The following is an 18,658-nucleotide window of genomic DNA, read 5'->3' as shown; positions in this document are numbered from 1 at the left end:
TCATTTTTATATTGGAGGTAAGTAAGTAGGTTTTTAAAATATATGCATAGATATTGAAAATGTAAAATACTCATGCAGGTGACACCTTCTAAAAGTAGTTGGATCTAGCTGTTTAATCTCCTGTGGTGGTTAAACACAACACCATTTTATACTTTTCCCCAAAACTGATGTTACATAAGCATCCTGACTTAGCCTTCATGAATCTTCATGAAATGATGCTCTTTTTTATTTTATTTTATTTTTATTTTATTGGATTTTTTATTATTATTTTCATTTCAAATGTTATTCCCTTTCCCTGTTTTCCAGATATAAGCAGCCTATCCATCCCCCTCCTCTTCCTCTATAAGGAGGTTCCTCTTCATAACAACCCCTTCCCCCCCAGACATTTCCCTAAACTGGGTATCCAGCCTTAGCAGGGTCAATGGCTTTTCCATCCATTGTTGCCCAACTAGGCCATCCTCTGCTACATATGCAGCTAGAGACATGGGTCAATCCATGTATAGTAGTTGGGTAGTAGTAGTTTAGTCCCTACGAGCTCTGGTTGGTTGACATTGTTGTTCTTATGGGGTTGCAAGCCCCTTCAGCTCTTTCTATCCTTTCTCTAATTCCTCCAATGGAGATCCTGTTCTCAGTTGAGTGGTTTGCTATTAGCATTCATCTCTGTATTTCACATGCTCTGGCTGTGTCTCTGGAGACATCTCTATCTAGCTCCTGTCAGCATGCAGTTACTTAGCTTTATCAATTTTATCTAGTTTTGGTGGCTGTACATATATAGGCTACATGTGGGGCAGGCTCTGAATGGCCGTTCCTTCAGTCTCTGATATAAACTTTGTTTCCATATTCCCTCCTATGAATATTTTCATTCCATATTTTAAGAAGGAGTGAAGCATCTGCACTTTGATCATCCTACTTCTTGAGCTTCGTGTGGTCTGTGGATTGTATCTTTGATAATTTGAGCTTTGGGGCTAATATCCACTTCTCAATGAGTGGATACCATGTGTATTTTTCTGTGATTGGGTTACCTCACTCAGCATGATATCTAGTTCCATCCTTTTGCCTATGAAGTAATTGTTTTTGATAGCTTAGTAGAACTCCATTGTGTATATGTACCACATTTTCTGTATCCATTCCTCTGTTAAAGGGCATCTGGGATCTTTCCAGCTTCTGGTTATTATAAATAAGGCTGCTATGAACAGAGTGGAGGCTGTGTCTTTGTCGTATGTTGGAGCATCTTTTGGGTATATGCCCAGGAGTGTATAGCTGGGTCCTCAGGTATTGCAATGTCCAATTTTTTGAGGAACTTCCAGATTGATTTCTAGAGTGGTTGTACCAGTTTGCAATTTGATGCTCTTTGTAGATGACAACAACTCTTCTTTTTCTGTATCATACTGCAGATATAATTAAAATGTGGTGGATGATGCTTCCCATTCTGATCCACAGTTACTCTTACCATAGCCTGCTATTACAGACGACTTGGAGCATATCACCAGGTTTCTTGCAAGGCAGTACATGTACTGATAAAACCTGTACTCAGTATCTTTTGTACTACAACCAGAAATGTGTTATGTGACAAATTCATAACTTAGTTTTATATTTTTTTATAATGCTTGCTTTACCATAACTCTTAACTAATTTGTGGGTATTTTAGACTGTCATCTTGATGGATATCTGTCAAATATAATATAGTACGGATATGATGATCTATTCAGTACATATCATACATATATATCTATTTGGAATAATACTTTTGCCCTCTCTGCATTAGACAAAACCTTTTATTACCATTTTATAGAAAATGAATTATTCAAATAAAAATTACAATATTTATGTTGATGTACTAACTTCACCAAATAATTTTTCTTAAACCTTTGTGAATTTCATTCTGTTAGAATTTTAAAGTTTCCAAAATATATTATTAAATACTTGAAACTCTTTCAAGGAAAAAGAGTAATAGTCTCTATCTCATCACTTGCCATTGCTTTGTTACTTGCCTCTGTCTGTTTCACAGCTGCTGTTGAACTCTTAAACAGTTTTGTTTCTAATTAATTTTATCACATTTTGTAACATATATAATATATAAAATTTTATACCATTAATGTTTGTAACATGTAGATTCATTACTGATTGCCAAGAGAATTTGATAAAAAGTGTTACTTTATTTCATTAAACTAATGGAGATTTACCTTTAATTTCATGCATTTTGAACTCTTTACATTAATACTCCTATACTTGATCATAAATTTAAGAACTTATGGTTTTGAACCATGCATTATTTAGGGAACTTGACAGTCAGCCACTACTAGAAAAACATGGTGTGGGAATCCATCGTGTACTTTGATATAAGCTACACTTGAGTCAAACTGGTAAAAACATAAAAGCTGTCATGCATTGTATCATGCTTAGCTTTATGTAAAAAGTTGGCTTTGTTCCAGGATTCAACTAGCATTTTAAGATTTTAGGTTTTACTGTGGATATGTGTGAATATACTATACATATATCCAAGAAATTGGTTTCAAGAATTGAAATCATCACCTATATTATGAATTTCTAGAAAATCTGAGGTTTCTCCAAAAAGGAAAAAATTATGTATTAAGCGTGTAAAATTAATTCTTCCTAGATTTCAAGGTAAATGTCCTATTCTGAAACACTCACACAATCAGTTCTATCTTGATCATCTTTATTTCTCTTTCTCAATCTGTATTTTTATGCCCATGTCTCTCACATTCACTCCTTTCCTCCATCTCCCCTTATGAATATACATATTTGGGTATATACAAAATAATCATAAAACATAAATTCATCTCATATGAAAATGCATATATATTAATAAATACATGAACAGTTTTAAAAATATATTCTACATGTTAAATGTTTCTTGGTGTTCCTAACTGATTCAGGTAGTTTATCTTGAAGAGAAACTTACAGTACTATATAACTTTGTATTAAACAAATTAATATTTATTAAGATCATAGCACTCATGAGACAGCTATTATGCAAACTAATTCAAAATGCTTAACATCATACCACACAGTTTGACAGACAGCCACATATATGTATATTAAGAGTTAATCATAATAGAAACATATGAAAGCCAAAGAAAAAAATACTTGATTTTTCACACATAAAGGTCAGTTTAAGAGAACAAAAATGAACAATTTCAAGAGAAATGCTAGTGATCTATCAACTAAGTTGTTCTCAGTTGTTGCTTTTCTCTTTCAGACAAACCTGTACTTTGAGATTATGGCCAACTCCACCGTGGTGACTGAGTTCCTACTAGATTTTTTTGCTGAGACTTGTGAGCTGAGGATCCTACTCAGTGTGCTGGTCCTGTTGGTGTACCTGGGCAGTCTGTTAGGGAACCTTACCATCATCATTGCTACTATAGCTGACCAAAGCCTGAATACACCCATGTACTTCTTCATCAGGAATCTGTCCTTTTTAGACATAGGCTACATTTCTGTCACTGTACCCAATGCTTGTATCAACTCTCTCACTGATCACAGGAACATTTCTGTGGCTGGCTGTGCAGCACAGATCTTTGTGGTCTTCTTTTGTGCATGTGTAGAGATTCAGTTTCTCACCATTATGTCCCAGGACCGCTATGTGGCCATCTGTAAGCCCCTCCTCTACCCTATGATTATGAACCATCAGCTCTGTGTTCAGATGACACTGGCTTCCCTATTTAGTTCCCTTGTCCTTGCAAGTGTCCACACATTCAAAACCTTCCAGCTGTCTTTTTGTCACTCTAATGTAGTCCCTCAGTTCTTCTGTGATATCCCCTCTTTGCTGAGACTTTCTTGCTCTGACACCTTTAACAACAAACTCTTACTTCTTCTGTCTGCCATTGGGCTCAGTGGTAGCTGCTTTACCTTCATTGCTGTATCATATGTTCGCATAATATCAGCTGTGTTGAAGGTTCCTGTCAAAGGGGATCGAGGGAAAGCCTTTTCCACTTGTGTCCCTCACATCATTGTGGTGTCTGTGTTTCTTAGTTCTGGTGCCTATGTATATCTAAAACCTCCATCAACCTCAGAAATGGTTGAGGATATGACTCTTTCTGTATTTTATACCATTGTTCCTCCATTCTTAAACCCTATTATCTATAGTCTTCGAAACAAACAGATAAAGGAAGCTGTGAAGAAAGTAAGATTCAGATTTATTCATGGTTGGATAAAATAAAGAAAACATGGACATACAAATGCACACACATCAAAACATTTTTAAACCTTTTATTGAAGAGATTCTTTTTTACATTATATATACTGCTTATAATTTCCTCTCCTTCTACTCATCTTAGTTCCCCCTTCCTCACCTGCTCTCTCATCCTTATCCCCCATCCATGTCCTCCCATATATACATAATAAAAATTGAAAAATAAGATTAAAGAAAAAAGAGAAAAACCCTTCATGACAAATTCTGTGGCAATAACCTTTAATACCCTTCAGTTTGTTTTCTCTTGACCATCTATTGGTGGGCATGCAGATGACCCTTAATTTTAATTTATTTACCCAGTGGTCTCCCTTAGAGGGAGACTTTAAAGTGCTTACCAATTAGAGACATTTTGTCTGGGTTAGAAATAGGGGCACTTGTCCACTTCTCATTTCAACTCTAGGACCCCATCTCCTTAGATCCATGAATCCTCATGTATGTGGCTATGTCTCTGGAAATTACTATATGTATAATGATAATTAGGAAAACTTTGGGTTAATATCCACTTATCAGTGAGTGCATATCATGTGCGCTCTTTTATGATGTGGTTACCTCACTTAACATGATATACTCTAGTTCCATCCATATGCCTAAGAATTTCATGAAATCATTATTTTTACTAGCTGTATAGTACTCCATTGTGTAAAAGTACCACATGTTCTGTATCCATTCCTCTATTGAATGGCATATGGGTTCTTTCCAGCTTCTGCCTATTATAAATAAAGCTGCTATGAACATAGTGGAGCAAGTGTCCTTGTAACATGTGGGAGGATCTTTTGGGTATATGCCAGGAGTGGTATAGCTGGATCCTTAGGTAGTACTATGTCCAATTTTCTGAGTAAACGCCAGACTGATTTCCATAGTGGTAGATTTTGTTTTTTTCACTTTTTGTTGGATATTTTTCTTCATCTACATTTCAAATATTATTCCCCTTTGAGGTTTCCCTTCTAGAATCCCACTATCCCATCCTTTCACCCCCTGCTTCCATGAGAGTACTCCCCACCAACAAACCCTTCTGCCTCCCTGCCCTGGAATTTTCCTACACTGGAGCATGGAGGCTTCACAGTTCCAAGGGCCTCTACTCCTTCCATTTATGGTTGACAAGGCCACCCTCTGCTACATATGTGGCTGGAGTCATGGGCTGTTCCATGTGTTCTTGTTGGTTGGTAGTTTAGTCCCTGGTAGCTCTGGGGTATCTGGTTGGTTGATATTGTTGCTCCTCCTATGGGATTAAAAAACCCTTCAGTTACCTTAGTTCTTTCTCTAACTCCTGCATTAGGGACCCTGTTCTCAGTTCAATGGTTGACTACAAGCATCTGCCTTTATATTTATCAGGGTCTAGCAGAGCCTCTCAGGAGACAACTATATCAGGCTTCTATCAGCACACATCTACTGGCATCCCCAATAGTGACTGGGTTTGGTGACATCATGTGGGATGGATCCCCATGTATAGCAGTCTCTTGATGGCATTTCCTTCAGTCTCTGCTCCATACTTTGTCTCTGTATTTCCTCCTGTGAGTATTTTGTTCCCCCTTTTAAGAAGTACTGGAGCATCCAAACTTTGGTCTTTATTTTCTTGAGATTCATATAGTCTGTAAAAGAAAAATGGAAATTTCGTTTTCTTAGTATCCTCTATCATCTCTGGCTCAAATATTACTACTGCTTCCTATCCCACCATGCTTGCTGATCTCAGATGAGAAAGATTGATGTAGGCATCTCCATTTAGAGATGATTGTTCCAAGGTCTCTCGATCTTTAAATAACATTTGGTTGTGGGTCTTTGTATTTGTTCTTGTCTGCTGCAAGGGGACGTTTCTGTGATGATGTCTGAGCAAGGCACTAATTTATGACTGTAGTGAATTGTCATTAAGAGCCATAATGTTGCTAAGTTTTCAAATTTAATTTAATTTAAAAATTTTAGATGGATACTATTTGTGATTATCCTATCTTCTGGGGCCATCAAGTCTCAGGTTTAGCACAGCAGTACCAGAGGATTCTCCTTCCACTGGTTCCCAACAAGGCTGTCCTCTGTTATAGATGAATCTGGAGCCATAAATATGTCCGTGTCTTTGGGTAGTGGTTTATTCCCTGTTAGCTCTGATTGGTCGGTATTGTCATTGAAAGCCCCTTCATCTCATTCAATCTTTTCTCTAATTCCTCCAACAGGGACTCTTTCTCAATTGAATGTTTTGCAGCTAGCATTTACCTCTGTATTTGACATGCTCAGGCTGTGCCTCTCAGGAGAAAGCTATATCCCATTCCTGTCAACATGCACTCCTTAGCCTCATCAATATTATCTAGTTTTTGTGGGTGTATATGTATGGGTTTTATACCCATGAAGAGCAATCTCTGAAAGGCTCTGACCCATCCTTTGTCTCCATATGCCCTCTGATGAATGTTTTTGTTCCCCCTTTTAAGAAGGAGTGAAGCATCCACACTTTAGTCACTCTTCTTCTTTTCTTTTGTTTTCTTTTTTTTTTTTTTTTTTTTTTTTTGGATCTGGGGACCGAACCCAGGGCCTTGCACTTGCTAGGCAAACGCTCTACCACTGAGCTAAATCCCCAACCTTTAGTCACTCTTCTTGAGCTTCTTGTGGTCTGCAGACTGCATCTTGGGTATTTCGAGATTTTGGGCTAATATTCACTTATCAGTGAATGCATACTATGTGTGGTTTTCTGGATTGGGTTATACCACTCAGAATGATATTTTCTAGTTAAATCCATTTGCCTGTGAATTTCATGAAGTCATTGTTTTTGATAGCTGAGTAGTACTTTACTGTATAGATATACCACAATTTTCTGTATCCATTCCTCTGTTGAAGGGCATCTGGGTTCTTCCATCTTCTGGCTCTTATAAATAAGGCTGCTATGAACATTAGTGGAGCATGTGTCTTTGATGTATGTTGAAGCATTTTTTGGGAATATGCCCAGAAGAGGTATAGTTGGGACCTCAGTTAGTACAATGCCCAATTTGTTGAGGAAACTCTAGACTGATTTGCAGAGTGGTTGTACCAGTTTGCAATCCCACCAAAAATGGAGAAGTGTTCCTTTTCTCCACATCCTTGCCAATGTCTGTTATCACCTGAGTTTTGACCTCAGCCATTCTGACAAGTGTGAGGTGGAATCTAAGGGTTATTTTGATTTGCATTTCCCTGATCACTAAGGAAGTTGAATGTTTCTTTAGGTCCTTCTCAGTCATTGAATATTCCTCAGCTGAGAATTTTTTTTAGCTCTGTACCCCAGTTTTAATAGAGTTATTTGGCTCTGTGGAGTCTAACTTCTTGAGTTCTTTCTATATTTTGGATATTAGCACTCTATCAGATGTAGGATTGTTAAAGATCTTTTCCCAATCTGGGCATTGCCATTTTGTCCTAATGAAAGTGTCTTTTGCCTTGCAGATGCGTTGTAGTTCTATGAGACCCAATTTGTCAATTTTTGGTCTTAGAGCATAAGCCACTGGTGTTTTGTTCAGGAAATTTTCCCCAGTGGCAATGTGTTCAAGACTTTTCCCCATTTTTTTTTCTATTAGTTTGAGTGTATCTGGTTTGATGTAAGGTCTGTGATCTACTTGGACTTAAGCTTTGTACAGGGCTATGAAAATGGGTCAATTTGCATTCTTTCAAGTGACCATAGGTGTGTGGGTTCATTTCTGGGCCTTCAATTCTATCCCACTGATTTACCTGCCTATCTCTGGACCAATACCAAACAGTTTTTATCACTATTGCTCAGTAATACAGTTTGAGTTCAGATATGGTGATTTCCCCCAGGAATTCTTTTATTATTCAGAATAGGTATTGCTAAAATTTTTTTTTGTTGTTTTTCTAAATAAATTTCAAAACTATTGTTTCTGTTTCTATGAAGAATTGAGTTGGAATTTTGATGGGGACTGCACTGATTTTGTAGATTGCTTGTTACAAGATAGACATTTTTACTATATTAATTCTGCCAATCCATGAGTATGGGAAGTCCTTTCTATATTCTGAGATCTTATTCAATTTCTTTCTTCAAAGACTTGAAGTTCTTGTCATACAGATCTTTCACTTGCTTGGTTAGAGTCACACAGAGGTATTTTATGTTATTTGTGACTATTTTGATGTGACTATTTCCCTAATTCTTTGTCAGCCTGTTTATCCTTTGAGTAGAGAAAGGATACTAAATATTTGTTTGAGTTAATTTTAAACCCAGCCACTTTGCTGAAGGTATTTATCTGGCTTAGTAGTTCTCTGGTAGAACTTTTGGGGTCACTTGAGTATATTACACATCATCTGCAAATAGTGACATTTTGACTTCTTCCTATCCAATTTGTATCCCTTTTACTTACTTTTGTTGTCTGATTGCTCTGGCTAGAACTTCAAGTACTATATTGAATAAGTAGGGAGAGGGTGGGCAGCCTTCTCTAGTCCCTGATTTTAGTGGAATTGCTTCAAGATTCTCTCAATTTAGTTTACTGTTGACTACTGGTTAGGTGTATACTGCTTTTACTATGTTCAAATATGGGCCTTAAATTGCTGATCTTTAAAGGACTTTTGTCATGAAGGGGTTTTGAATTTTGCAAGTGCTTTTTCAATGTCTAAGGAAATGATCATGTGGTTATTTTTGTTGAGATTTTTGATGTAGCGTACTATGTTGATTGATTTCCATATATTGAACCATCCCTGCATCCCTTGAATGAAGCCTCCTTGATCATGATTTATCATAACTGTTTTTAAAATTCTTTATTGGATATTTCTTTATTTACATTTTGAATAGTATTCCCTTACTGGTTTCCTGTCCATAAGTCCCTTGCCCCTTTCTGCTCCCCTTCTTCTATAAAGGTGTTCCACTCCCCATCCAACTACCCCCATAAATTCCCTTCACTGTAGCGCCAAACTTGGCAGGACCAAGGACTTCTCCTTCTATTGGTGATGCTCCTTCTCCAGCAAGTGCATCCTTTGCTACGTATGCAGTTGAAGTGACAGGTAAGTCATATGTTTAGTCTTTGGGTAGTGGTTTAGACCCTGGAAGCTCTGGTTGTTGGCATTGTTGTTCTTATGGTGTTCCAAGCCCCTTCAGCTCTTTCAGTGCTACATTTAATTCCCCAAAGGGGGTTCCATTCTCAGTTCAGTTGTTTGCTTCTAGCATTCATTTCTGTATTTGACATATTCTGGTGTGTCTCTCAGGAGAGATCTATATCCAGTCCCTTTCAGCATGCACTTCAGCTTTATCAATCTTATCTAGTTTTGGTGGCTTTACATATATGAACCACATGTGGGACAGGCTCTAAATGGCCATTCCTTCAGTCTCTGCTCTAAACTTTGCCTCCATATCCTCTCCTATGGATATTTTTGTTCCCTCCTTTTAAGAAGGTGTAAAGCATCTGCTTTTGGTCATCCTTCTCTTTGAGCTTCATGTGGTCTATGGATTGCAACTTGTGTATTTGAGATTTAGGGCTAATATCTACTTATCAATGAATGCATACCATGTGTATTTTTCTGTGATTAGATTATCTCATTCAGGAAGACATTTTCTGGTACATTCCATTTGCCTATGAATTTCGTGAAGTCATTGTTTTTGATTGCTAAGTATTATTCCATTGTGTAGATGTAACACATTTTTTTGAAACAATTTCTCTCTTGAAGCGTGTCTGGTTTCTTTCCAGATTCTGGCTATTATAAACAAGGCTGCTATGAACATAGTGGAGCATGTGTCTTTGTTCTAGGTTGGAGTACCTTTTGGGTATATGTCCAGGAGTGGTATAGCTGGGTCCTCAGGTAGTTCAATGTCCAATTTTCTGAGAGACCTCCAGACTGATTTCCAGAGTGGTTGTACCAGTGTGTAGTCCAAGCAAACCTGGAGGAGTGTTCCTCTTTCACCACATCCTGGCCAGCAGCTACTCTTAGCTGAGTTTTTTTTGTTTGTTTGTTTGTTTGTTTTGTTTTTATCTTAGCCATTCCTACTTGTGTGAGGTGGATTTCAGGTTTGTTTGGATTTGCATTTCCCTGAGGACTAAGGATGTTGAACATTTCCTTAGGTGTTTTTCTGCCATTCGATATTCCTCAGCTAAGAATTTTTTGTTTAGATCTGTAAACAGTATTAAATAAGGGTATTTTGCTTCTGGAGATCTTATCCCAATCTGTTGGTTCCTGTTTTGTTCTAATGACAGTGTCCTTTGTCTTGCAGAAGCATTGTAGTTTTATGAGGGCCTGTTTGTCCATATTTGATCTTACAGCATAAGCCATTGCTGCTTTGTTCAGGAAATTTTCCCCAGCACCCATGTGCTCGAGGCTCTATTACACTTTTTTTTTCTGATGGTTTGATTGTATCTGGTTTGATGTGGAGGTCCTTGATTCACTTGGACTTAAGCTTTGTACAGGGTGATTTGAATGGAATGATTTGCACTCTTCTACATGCTGACCTCCAGTTGAACCAGCACCATTTGTTGAAAATGCTATCCTTTTTCCATTGGATGGTTTTAGCACCTTTGTCAATGATGAAATGACCATAGTTGTGTGGGTTCATTTTTGGGTTTTCAGTTCTGTTCCAGTGGTCTATCTGCCTGTCTCTGTACCAATACCATACAATTTTTAATCACTATTGCTCTCTAATACTACTTGAGATCAGGAATGGTGATTCCTCCAGAGTTCTTTTATTGTTTAGTATAGTTTTTGCTATCCTGTTTTTTTTATTTTAAATGAATTTGCAAATTGCTTTTCAGTCTCTATAAAAAATTGAGTAGGAGTTTTGATAGGGATTGCATTGAATCTGTAGATTGGTTTTTGCAAAATGGACATTTTTTACTATATTATTCCTGCCAATCCAGGAGCATGGGAAATCTTTCCATCCAGGCTTTCTTCTTTCCAATTTGTATCCCTTTGACCTCCTTCTGTTGTCTGATTGTTTTGCCTAGGGCTTCAAATAGTATATTGAATTAGTAGGGAGAGAGTGGGCACCCTTGTCTAGTCCTTCATTCTAGTATGATTGCTTCACATTTCTCTCGATTTAATTTGATGTTGGCTATTGGGTTGCTAGATATTGATTTTACTGTGTTTAGGATTGGGCCTTAAGTTCCTGATCTTTCCAGGACTTTTATCACGAAGGGGTGTTGAATATTGTCAAATGCTTTCTCAGCATCTAATGAAATGATCATGTGATTTTTATCTTTCAGTTTGCTTATATAGTAGATTATGTTGATGGGTTTCCATATATTCAACCATCCCAGCAGCCCTGAGATGAAGCCTACTTGATCATGATGGAAGATCATTTTGATGTGTTCTTGGATTCAGTTTGCGAGAATTTTGTTATTGTTTTTGCATCGATATTCATAAGGGAAATTGGTCTGAAGTTCTCTTTCTTTGTTATGTCTTTGTGTGGTTTAGGTATAAGAGTAATTGTGGCTTCATAGACCTTCATAGAAGACCTCATACCAATACTTTCCAAACTGTCCCACAAAATAGAAACAGATGGAACACTACCAAAATCCTTCTATGAAGCCATAATTATTCTATTGTTATTATGAATATCAATGCAAAAATACACAATAAAATTCTTGCAAACTGTATCCCAGAATACATCAAAACAACCTTCCATCAAGATCTAGTAGGTTTCATCCCAGGGAAGCATGGATGGTGTAATATACAAAAATCCATCAATGTAATCCACTATATAAACAAACTCAAGGAGAAGAACCACAAGATCATTTCATTAGATGCTGAGAATGCATTTGACAAAATTCAATACCCTTTCACGATAAAAGTCCTGGAAAGAACAGGAATTCAAGTCCCATACCTAAACACAGTAAAAGTCATATACTGCAAAACAGTAGCTATCATTAAACTAAATGGAGAGAAACTTGAAGCAATCCCACTAAAAAGGGGACTAGACAAGGCTGCCCACTCACTCCCTACTTATTCAATATAGTTCTCGAAGTCCTAGCCAGAGCAATCACACAACAAAAGGAGGTAAAAGGGACACAGATTGGAAAGGGAGAAGTCAAAATATCACTATTTGCAGGTGATATGATAATGTACTTAAGTGACCCCAAAAGTTCTACCAGAGAACTACTAGGCCTGATAAACAACTTCAGTCAAGTGGCTGTGCATAAAATTAACTCAAACAAATCACTAGCCTTCCTCTACTCAAAGGATAAACAGGATGAAAAAGAAATTAGGGAAATGACACCCTCTATAATAGTCCCAAATAGTATAAAATACCTTGGTGTGACTTTAACCAATCAAGTAAAAGATCTATATCATAATAATATCATGTCTGAGGAAATAAATTGAATAAGATCTCAGAAGATGGAAAGAACTCTCTTGCTCATGGATTGGCATGATTAATATAGTAAAAATTGCCATTTTCCAAAAGCAATCTACAGATTCAATGCAATCCCCTTCAAAATTTCAATTCAATTCTTCACAGAGTTTGACAGAACAATTTGCAAATTCATTTGGAATAACAAAAAAGCCAGGATAGCTAAAACTATTTTCAACAATAAAAAATTTCCTGGGAATCACGCTCCCTGACATCAAACAGTATACCGAGCAATAGTGATAAAAACTGTATGGTATTGGAACAGAGAGAGGCAGATAGATCAGTGGAATAGAATTGAAGATGCAGAAATGAACCCACACAACTATGATCACTTGATCTTTGACAATTAGCTAAAACCATCCAATGGATAAAAGAGCATTTTCAATAAATGGTGGTAGTTCAACTGAAGTTCAGCATGTAGAAGAATGCAAATTGATCCATTCTTATTGCCCTATAGAAAGCTTAAGTCCAAGAATGTTCACACCAAACTAAATACACTTAAACTAATTGAAAAAAAACCTAGGGAAGAGTCTCTAACACATGGGCACTGGGGAAATTTTCCTGAACGAACACAAATGACTTACGCTTTAAGATCAAGAATTGAGAAATGAGACCTGATAAAACTGCAAAGTTTCTGTAAGGCAAAGGGCACTTTCATTAGGACAAAACATCAATGAACAGATTGGGAAAAGATCTTTACCAATTCTATATCTGATAGAGGACTAAAATCCAAAATATACAAAGAACTCAAGATGCTAGACTCGAGAGAGCAAAATAATCATATTAAAAATGGTTTACAGAGCTAAACAAATAATTCACAGCTGAGGAATGTAGAATGGCTGAGAAGCACGTAAAGAAATGCTCAACATCCTTAGTCTACAGGGAAATGCAAATCGAAACAACCCTGAGATTCCATCACACACCACCTAGAATGGCTAAATTCAAATACTTTGGTGACAACAGTTATTGGCAAGGATGGGGAGAAAGAGGAATACTCCTCCATTGTTGGTGGGATTGCAATCTGCTACAACATCTCTGGAAATCATTCTGGAGGTTCCTCAGAAAATTGGACATTGCACTGCCTGAGGACTCATCTATACCTCTCCTGGGCATATACCCAAAAGATGCACCAACATATAACAAAGACACATGCTCATCTATGTTCATAGAAGCCTTATTTATAATAGTCAGAAGCTAGAAAGAACCCAGACACCCCTCAACAGAGGAATGATACAGAAAATGTGGTACATCTACATAATGGATTCCTACTCAGCCATCAAAAACAATGACTTGAAAAGCAAATGAATGGAACTAGAAAATAACATCTTGAGTGAGATAACCCAATCACAGAAAAACACACATGGTATGTACTCACTGATAAGAAGACATTAGCCCAAAAGCTTGAATTACTCAAAATGCAATGCACAGACCACGTGAAACTCAAGAAGGATGACCAACATGTGGATGCTTCACTCCTTCTTAAAAAGGGAAACAAAAATATACATAGGAGAGTATAGGGAGGTAAAGTTTAGAGCAGAGACTGAAGGAACGGCCATTCAGAACCTGCCCCACATGTGGCCCATATATATACAGCAACCAAAACTAGATAAGAATGATGAAGCTAAGAAGTGCATGCTGACAGGAACCGCATATAGACGTCTCCTTAGAGACACAGCCAGAACATGTCAAATACAGAGGCAAATGACAGCAGCAAACCATTGAACTGAGAACGGGACCCCCGTTGGAGGAATTAGAGAATGGACTGAAAAAGCTGAAGGGGCTTGCAACCCCATAAGAACAACAATACCAACCACCAGAATTTCCAGTAACTAAACCCAAAGACTATACATGGACTGACCCATAGCTCCCACTGCATATGTAGCAAAGGATGGCTTTCCTGGGCATCAGTGGAAGGAGAAGCCCTTAGTCCTGCCCAAATTGGACCCCCCAGTGTACAGGATTTTGGGGCTGCGTTGGTAAGGGGGGGATAGGAAGGTGAACACCCTTATAGAAGTGGAAGGGGAGGGGTTAGGGGGCTGATGGACAAGAAACCAGCAACAGGAATAACATTTGAAATGTAAATAAAAATAAATAATTCCCTTTTTAAAAATAAGGGAAAATAAATAAATTAATAAAAATATATTCCTTTTATAATTCCTTTAAAATAAAATAAAAATAAATAAGTAATAATACAAAGCACAAGAGATGTCTGAAACTGGATTAGCCACCTGAACCGGAAGCCTCTATATGTTTTGCTTTGTTCTGCAGTACTGGGGATTGAACTCAAAGCCTTTTTATTGTTCAAAAAACACCCCAAGTGGAACATGTAGAATCTGAAGTCTGAAAACATAGCTAATGTTCCCTCATATATGTTCAGGAACTACAAAAGTCAACATCGTTTGATCTTATACACATGTGTCCTGGAAGTAGCAAGTGTCTCTTGGACCACTAAGACCAACAATGTAACAACCCATGGAAGGCAAGAATGGTGTTCAGTTCAACAGGACAAAATGGCTGGTTGTGATTCATGTTTCTGCACTCTGATCAAAGTAGTTAGATTTTGGTGTATTTAAGCACAGTACAATTTGGTGAAACATTCCTGGTGATAATTAAGTCAACCCTGTGTGCACAATAAAGTTTATATAATCCTCCATGAGGAACAAAGTATGCTAATTAAGAGTGGCACTCTTAAGAGGTATGCCCTTGTTGGAGAAAGTGTGTCATTTTGAGCTGAGTTTGAGGTCCTATATGCTCAAGCTATGCCCAGTGTAGAAGGCAGTCTCCATCTGCTGCCTGAGGCTCATGATGAAGAACACAAAACTCCTCCAGGACCATGCCTGCGTATATGCTGCTGTGCTTTTTGCCATGATGTTAATAGACACACCCCCTGAAACTGTAAGCCAACTCCAATTAAATGTTTCATATATAACAATAAGAGAAAAAACAACAAAATAAAACCCCAAAAACCAACAAACAAACAATAAAAACAACAAAAAAACCTGCCTTTAGTATGTTCCGGGATGTCCTTTTATCCCTGACTTTCAGCATGAGGGAGCATAGGCTTTTGTGAAAAGCCTTTTCTACATGTAACATCATCATCATGTGGGTTTTATTTTACAGTCTGTTTATATGATAGTTTTCATTTATTAGTTTACATATGTTGAAGCATTCCTGCACCTCTGGCATGAAGCTTATTTGATTATGTTGGATGATCCTTTTTATGTATTCCTATATTGAATTTGCAATTATTTTATTGGAATTATTGCATCTGTGTTCATAAAGGAAATTGGTCTGTAATTCCCTTTCTTTGTTGAGTCTTTATGTAGTTTAGTTATCAGAATGATTCTGTCCTTATAAAAAATTGAGAACTGATATATTTAAATTGCTTATCTGATCTTGATTTAACTCCAGTAATTGGTAACTAATATGAAAATTCTCCATTTCTCTTAAATGTTTATGTTTGGTGAAATACAGGTTTTTAAAGTATGTCCTTATAATTCTCAGGAATTCCTTAATATTCTATATGATGCCTCGCTTTTCATGTCTAATTGTGTGAATTTTAATTTGTGTTTTAAGGAAGGTTTTCCAGTCTTACTGATTGTCTCAATAAACTCTTTAATTGTTATCTGCATTGTTTTATTCTATTTCTATTTCATTTAAACACTAGATTGGATTATTTCATTCTTTTTTGGTTGTTGTTCTAGAGCTTTTAAGTATACTGTAAAGTTATTACAATTACTCTCATATACACACCCCCAACACACACACATACACACACACATGCATATATATGTGTGTATATATATAGATAGATATAGATATATATGTATATGTATAGGTGTGTATGTATACTTAAGTTTATATATTTAATGTAGGTACACATGCTTTATATATCAATACATGTATATATACACATATATGTATATCATACCCCATATATATACATACATACATATACATATATATATATATATACACACATATATATCAGCTTGCACTTAACTGGATTAATTAGAAAAGTAATGAAAATGAAAATAAAAACAAACACAAAACAAATACATGGAGTCTCTTTGTATTAGCCAACTACTCCTGGGCTTGGGGCATACCTTGGAATATTGTTGATATACTCTGTGACAGTCCATTAGAGAAATCTGCATTTCCCCTTCCCAGCAGGTATCAGTTGTGAAGACCTCCTTATTTATTAGTCGGACTTCCTCCCCTTTCCAGTTCTGAGATTCATTAGCCTTGAACCTGTGCAGGCCTTTTGCATTTTGACCAAGGTTTGGCATTTTTGTCTTTTTGGTTTTTTGTTTGTTTATTTCTTTTGATTTTTGGTTTTCATTTTCTTTTTTTTTTTCAGAGAGATCATGTGAAAGGTAGAAAAGGGACAGGATTCTTGGTGGATATACATTATCAGTACAGTGACCATTCCTTATACCTTTTATATATCTAAAATGTTCTTTCTGATCCTGAGTTCAACAATTCAAATTTCTAATGCTGATATAACTTACCATTCTTTCTGATGTCTCTGTTTGTCCATCACACTATGTGATTCTTTTGTTCAACTCTGAGTAAATGTGATGTTTACTCATGTAAATGTGGTGACACACAAAATCTGGTACCTACAAGATTAACTCAAATGCAAATAGAAGATGACAATGAAAAATAGAAAATTACATTCATTATTTCAAGACATGTAATGAATATAACCACATGTAATTCTATATAAAAAGAGAAATTATAAACATAAAATTCAAGACCATGATTATATTTCATATAAATAATGCATCTGTTCAGAAGTTCAGTTACTGAGACTATAGATGCTAATTAGTAGTTGTACTTTTACGATTTATATAGTTTTAGATCATAAATATCTTAAAACCATGGACTGTCGCTTTTTATCAGGATCCTCCATAGGGAGTCACAGACAAGACCTTGGCCTATATACTTAAACTTTTTAATAAAGAGGAATTAGGTTTACAAGAAGAGAGAATAAATTAGAACTCGTCTGCTAGGGTGACTATAATGATCCTCCCAGCCTTTGGTGACCAGAGAGCATATAGGCCCCCAGGTAGAGCAGAATTGTGAACTATCCAAGGTGTATTCCATAATGAAGTAAAACTACAGGGTAGATTTGGGAAGGGTGTATTAGATTTCAGATAATTATCTGAGACTGTCAAATGTGTCATTTTATTAGGCTGTTTACATTAGTTTTAATACTTATTGAATTTTAAATTTTAGTAATACATGTCAAAATTATAAGTCATTATGAAATTATTCACTTTTGTTTTTTGATCCACAAATCAGTTTTTTATGAATTCTGTAAAGAGTGCTTAGTCTACTTCTCTCAGGGTTTCTGCTGCAGCTTGCACTGTGAAGGCTGCAATAGAAATCTGTCTCTTCACTTCTCTCCAGGCCTTAGAAGTGTCGACTTTGTTATTAATATCAAAAAGGGCATCATAAATCCCTGGGAATGATTCTCCTGCATACTTGTTGTGGCTGCTTGGAGCATAGATGATATGCCTGTTGATAAAACACATCCCTGTCCATTAATTGCATAAGCAATATATAAAAGAAGAAAGACATTATACATGAATGCAACACTTCCAGTTTTCTGTCTTGATAAGTCATTTGTTACCTGAACTTGAAATGCAATAATCTCTCAGAACATTACTACGCATACTGTTTGCTTTAATGAATAACTGAGTGTGGTTTAGATCTAGAAAAATAACAGTAAGGACAGTTAATATGAACTGATATGTGACCCCTGTGAAATAGTCTTTTGACCCCTAAAGGAGTCACTGACCTACAGATTGAAAACCAATAGCTTAGCATCATTAAGAGAGCTACTTTTAAATATGCGTTATTAGAATAAAGCACAAAGATCCCTGGCCCAGTTTCTAGTAGTATCTTTGTACTCCTCTGAAATTGGCAAGATGAATACCTATTCTCTATTTCTTTAGTCATCCTAACTCTTAACAAATGGGGCTCAATAAAGTCTGCTTACATTATTTTATGACTTTATCCCCCAACTTTCACACATTGCACCCATAAACTTATTCCAAAGAATATAAATGATTTAGAAGAAAAAGAATAAGTCTGCAGGTATCACAAAACTTGATTTTAAGACACACTGTAGAGCCTTGTACAAAAAGAGAATA

At 36.5% G+C, this 18,658-nt stretch overlaps 2 protein-coding genes across 3 annotated transcripts in view; one reads left to right on the top strand and one right to left on the bottom strand.

Moving 5' to 3' along the window:
- Positions 1-3,241: 3,241 nt before the first annotated feature.
- On the top strand, positions 3,242-4,328 carry LOC116891871 (olfactory receptor 14C36-like). Its single transcript, XM_032893272.1, has one exon. The coding sequence runs from the start codon at positions 3,242-3,244 to the stop codon at positions 4,178-4,180; it is 939 nt and encodes a 312-aa protein (XP_032749163.1). The 3' UTR covers positions 4,181-4,328.
- Positions 4,329-17,244: 12,916 nt separating this feature from the next.
- The window catches only part of Folh1b (folate hydrolase 1B), a 61,046-nt gene continuing 59,632 nt past the window's right edge, over positions 17,245-18,658 (bottom strand). For both annotated transcript variants that reach the window (XM_032893270.1, XM_032893271.1), the window contains one exon: positions 17,245-18,020. In XM_032893270.1, coding sequence (XP_032749161.1) covers positions 17,831-18,020 — 190 coding nt within the window. In that variant the 3' untranslated portion in view covers positions 17,245-17,830. The remainder of the gene's footprint in view (positions 18,021-18,658) is intronic.

The sequence above is a fragment of the Rattus rattus genome, chromosome 2, assembly GCF_011064425.1.
Source record: "Rattus rattus isolate New Zealand chromosome 2, Rrattus_CSIRO_v1, whole genome shotgun sequence".
Lineage (NCBI taxonomy): Eukaryota > Metazoa > Chordata > Mammalia > Rodentia > Muridae > Rattus > Rattus rattus.
Note: the sequence above shows the minus strand (reverse complement) of the source record. Positions and strands in the feature narration are given on the sequence as shown.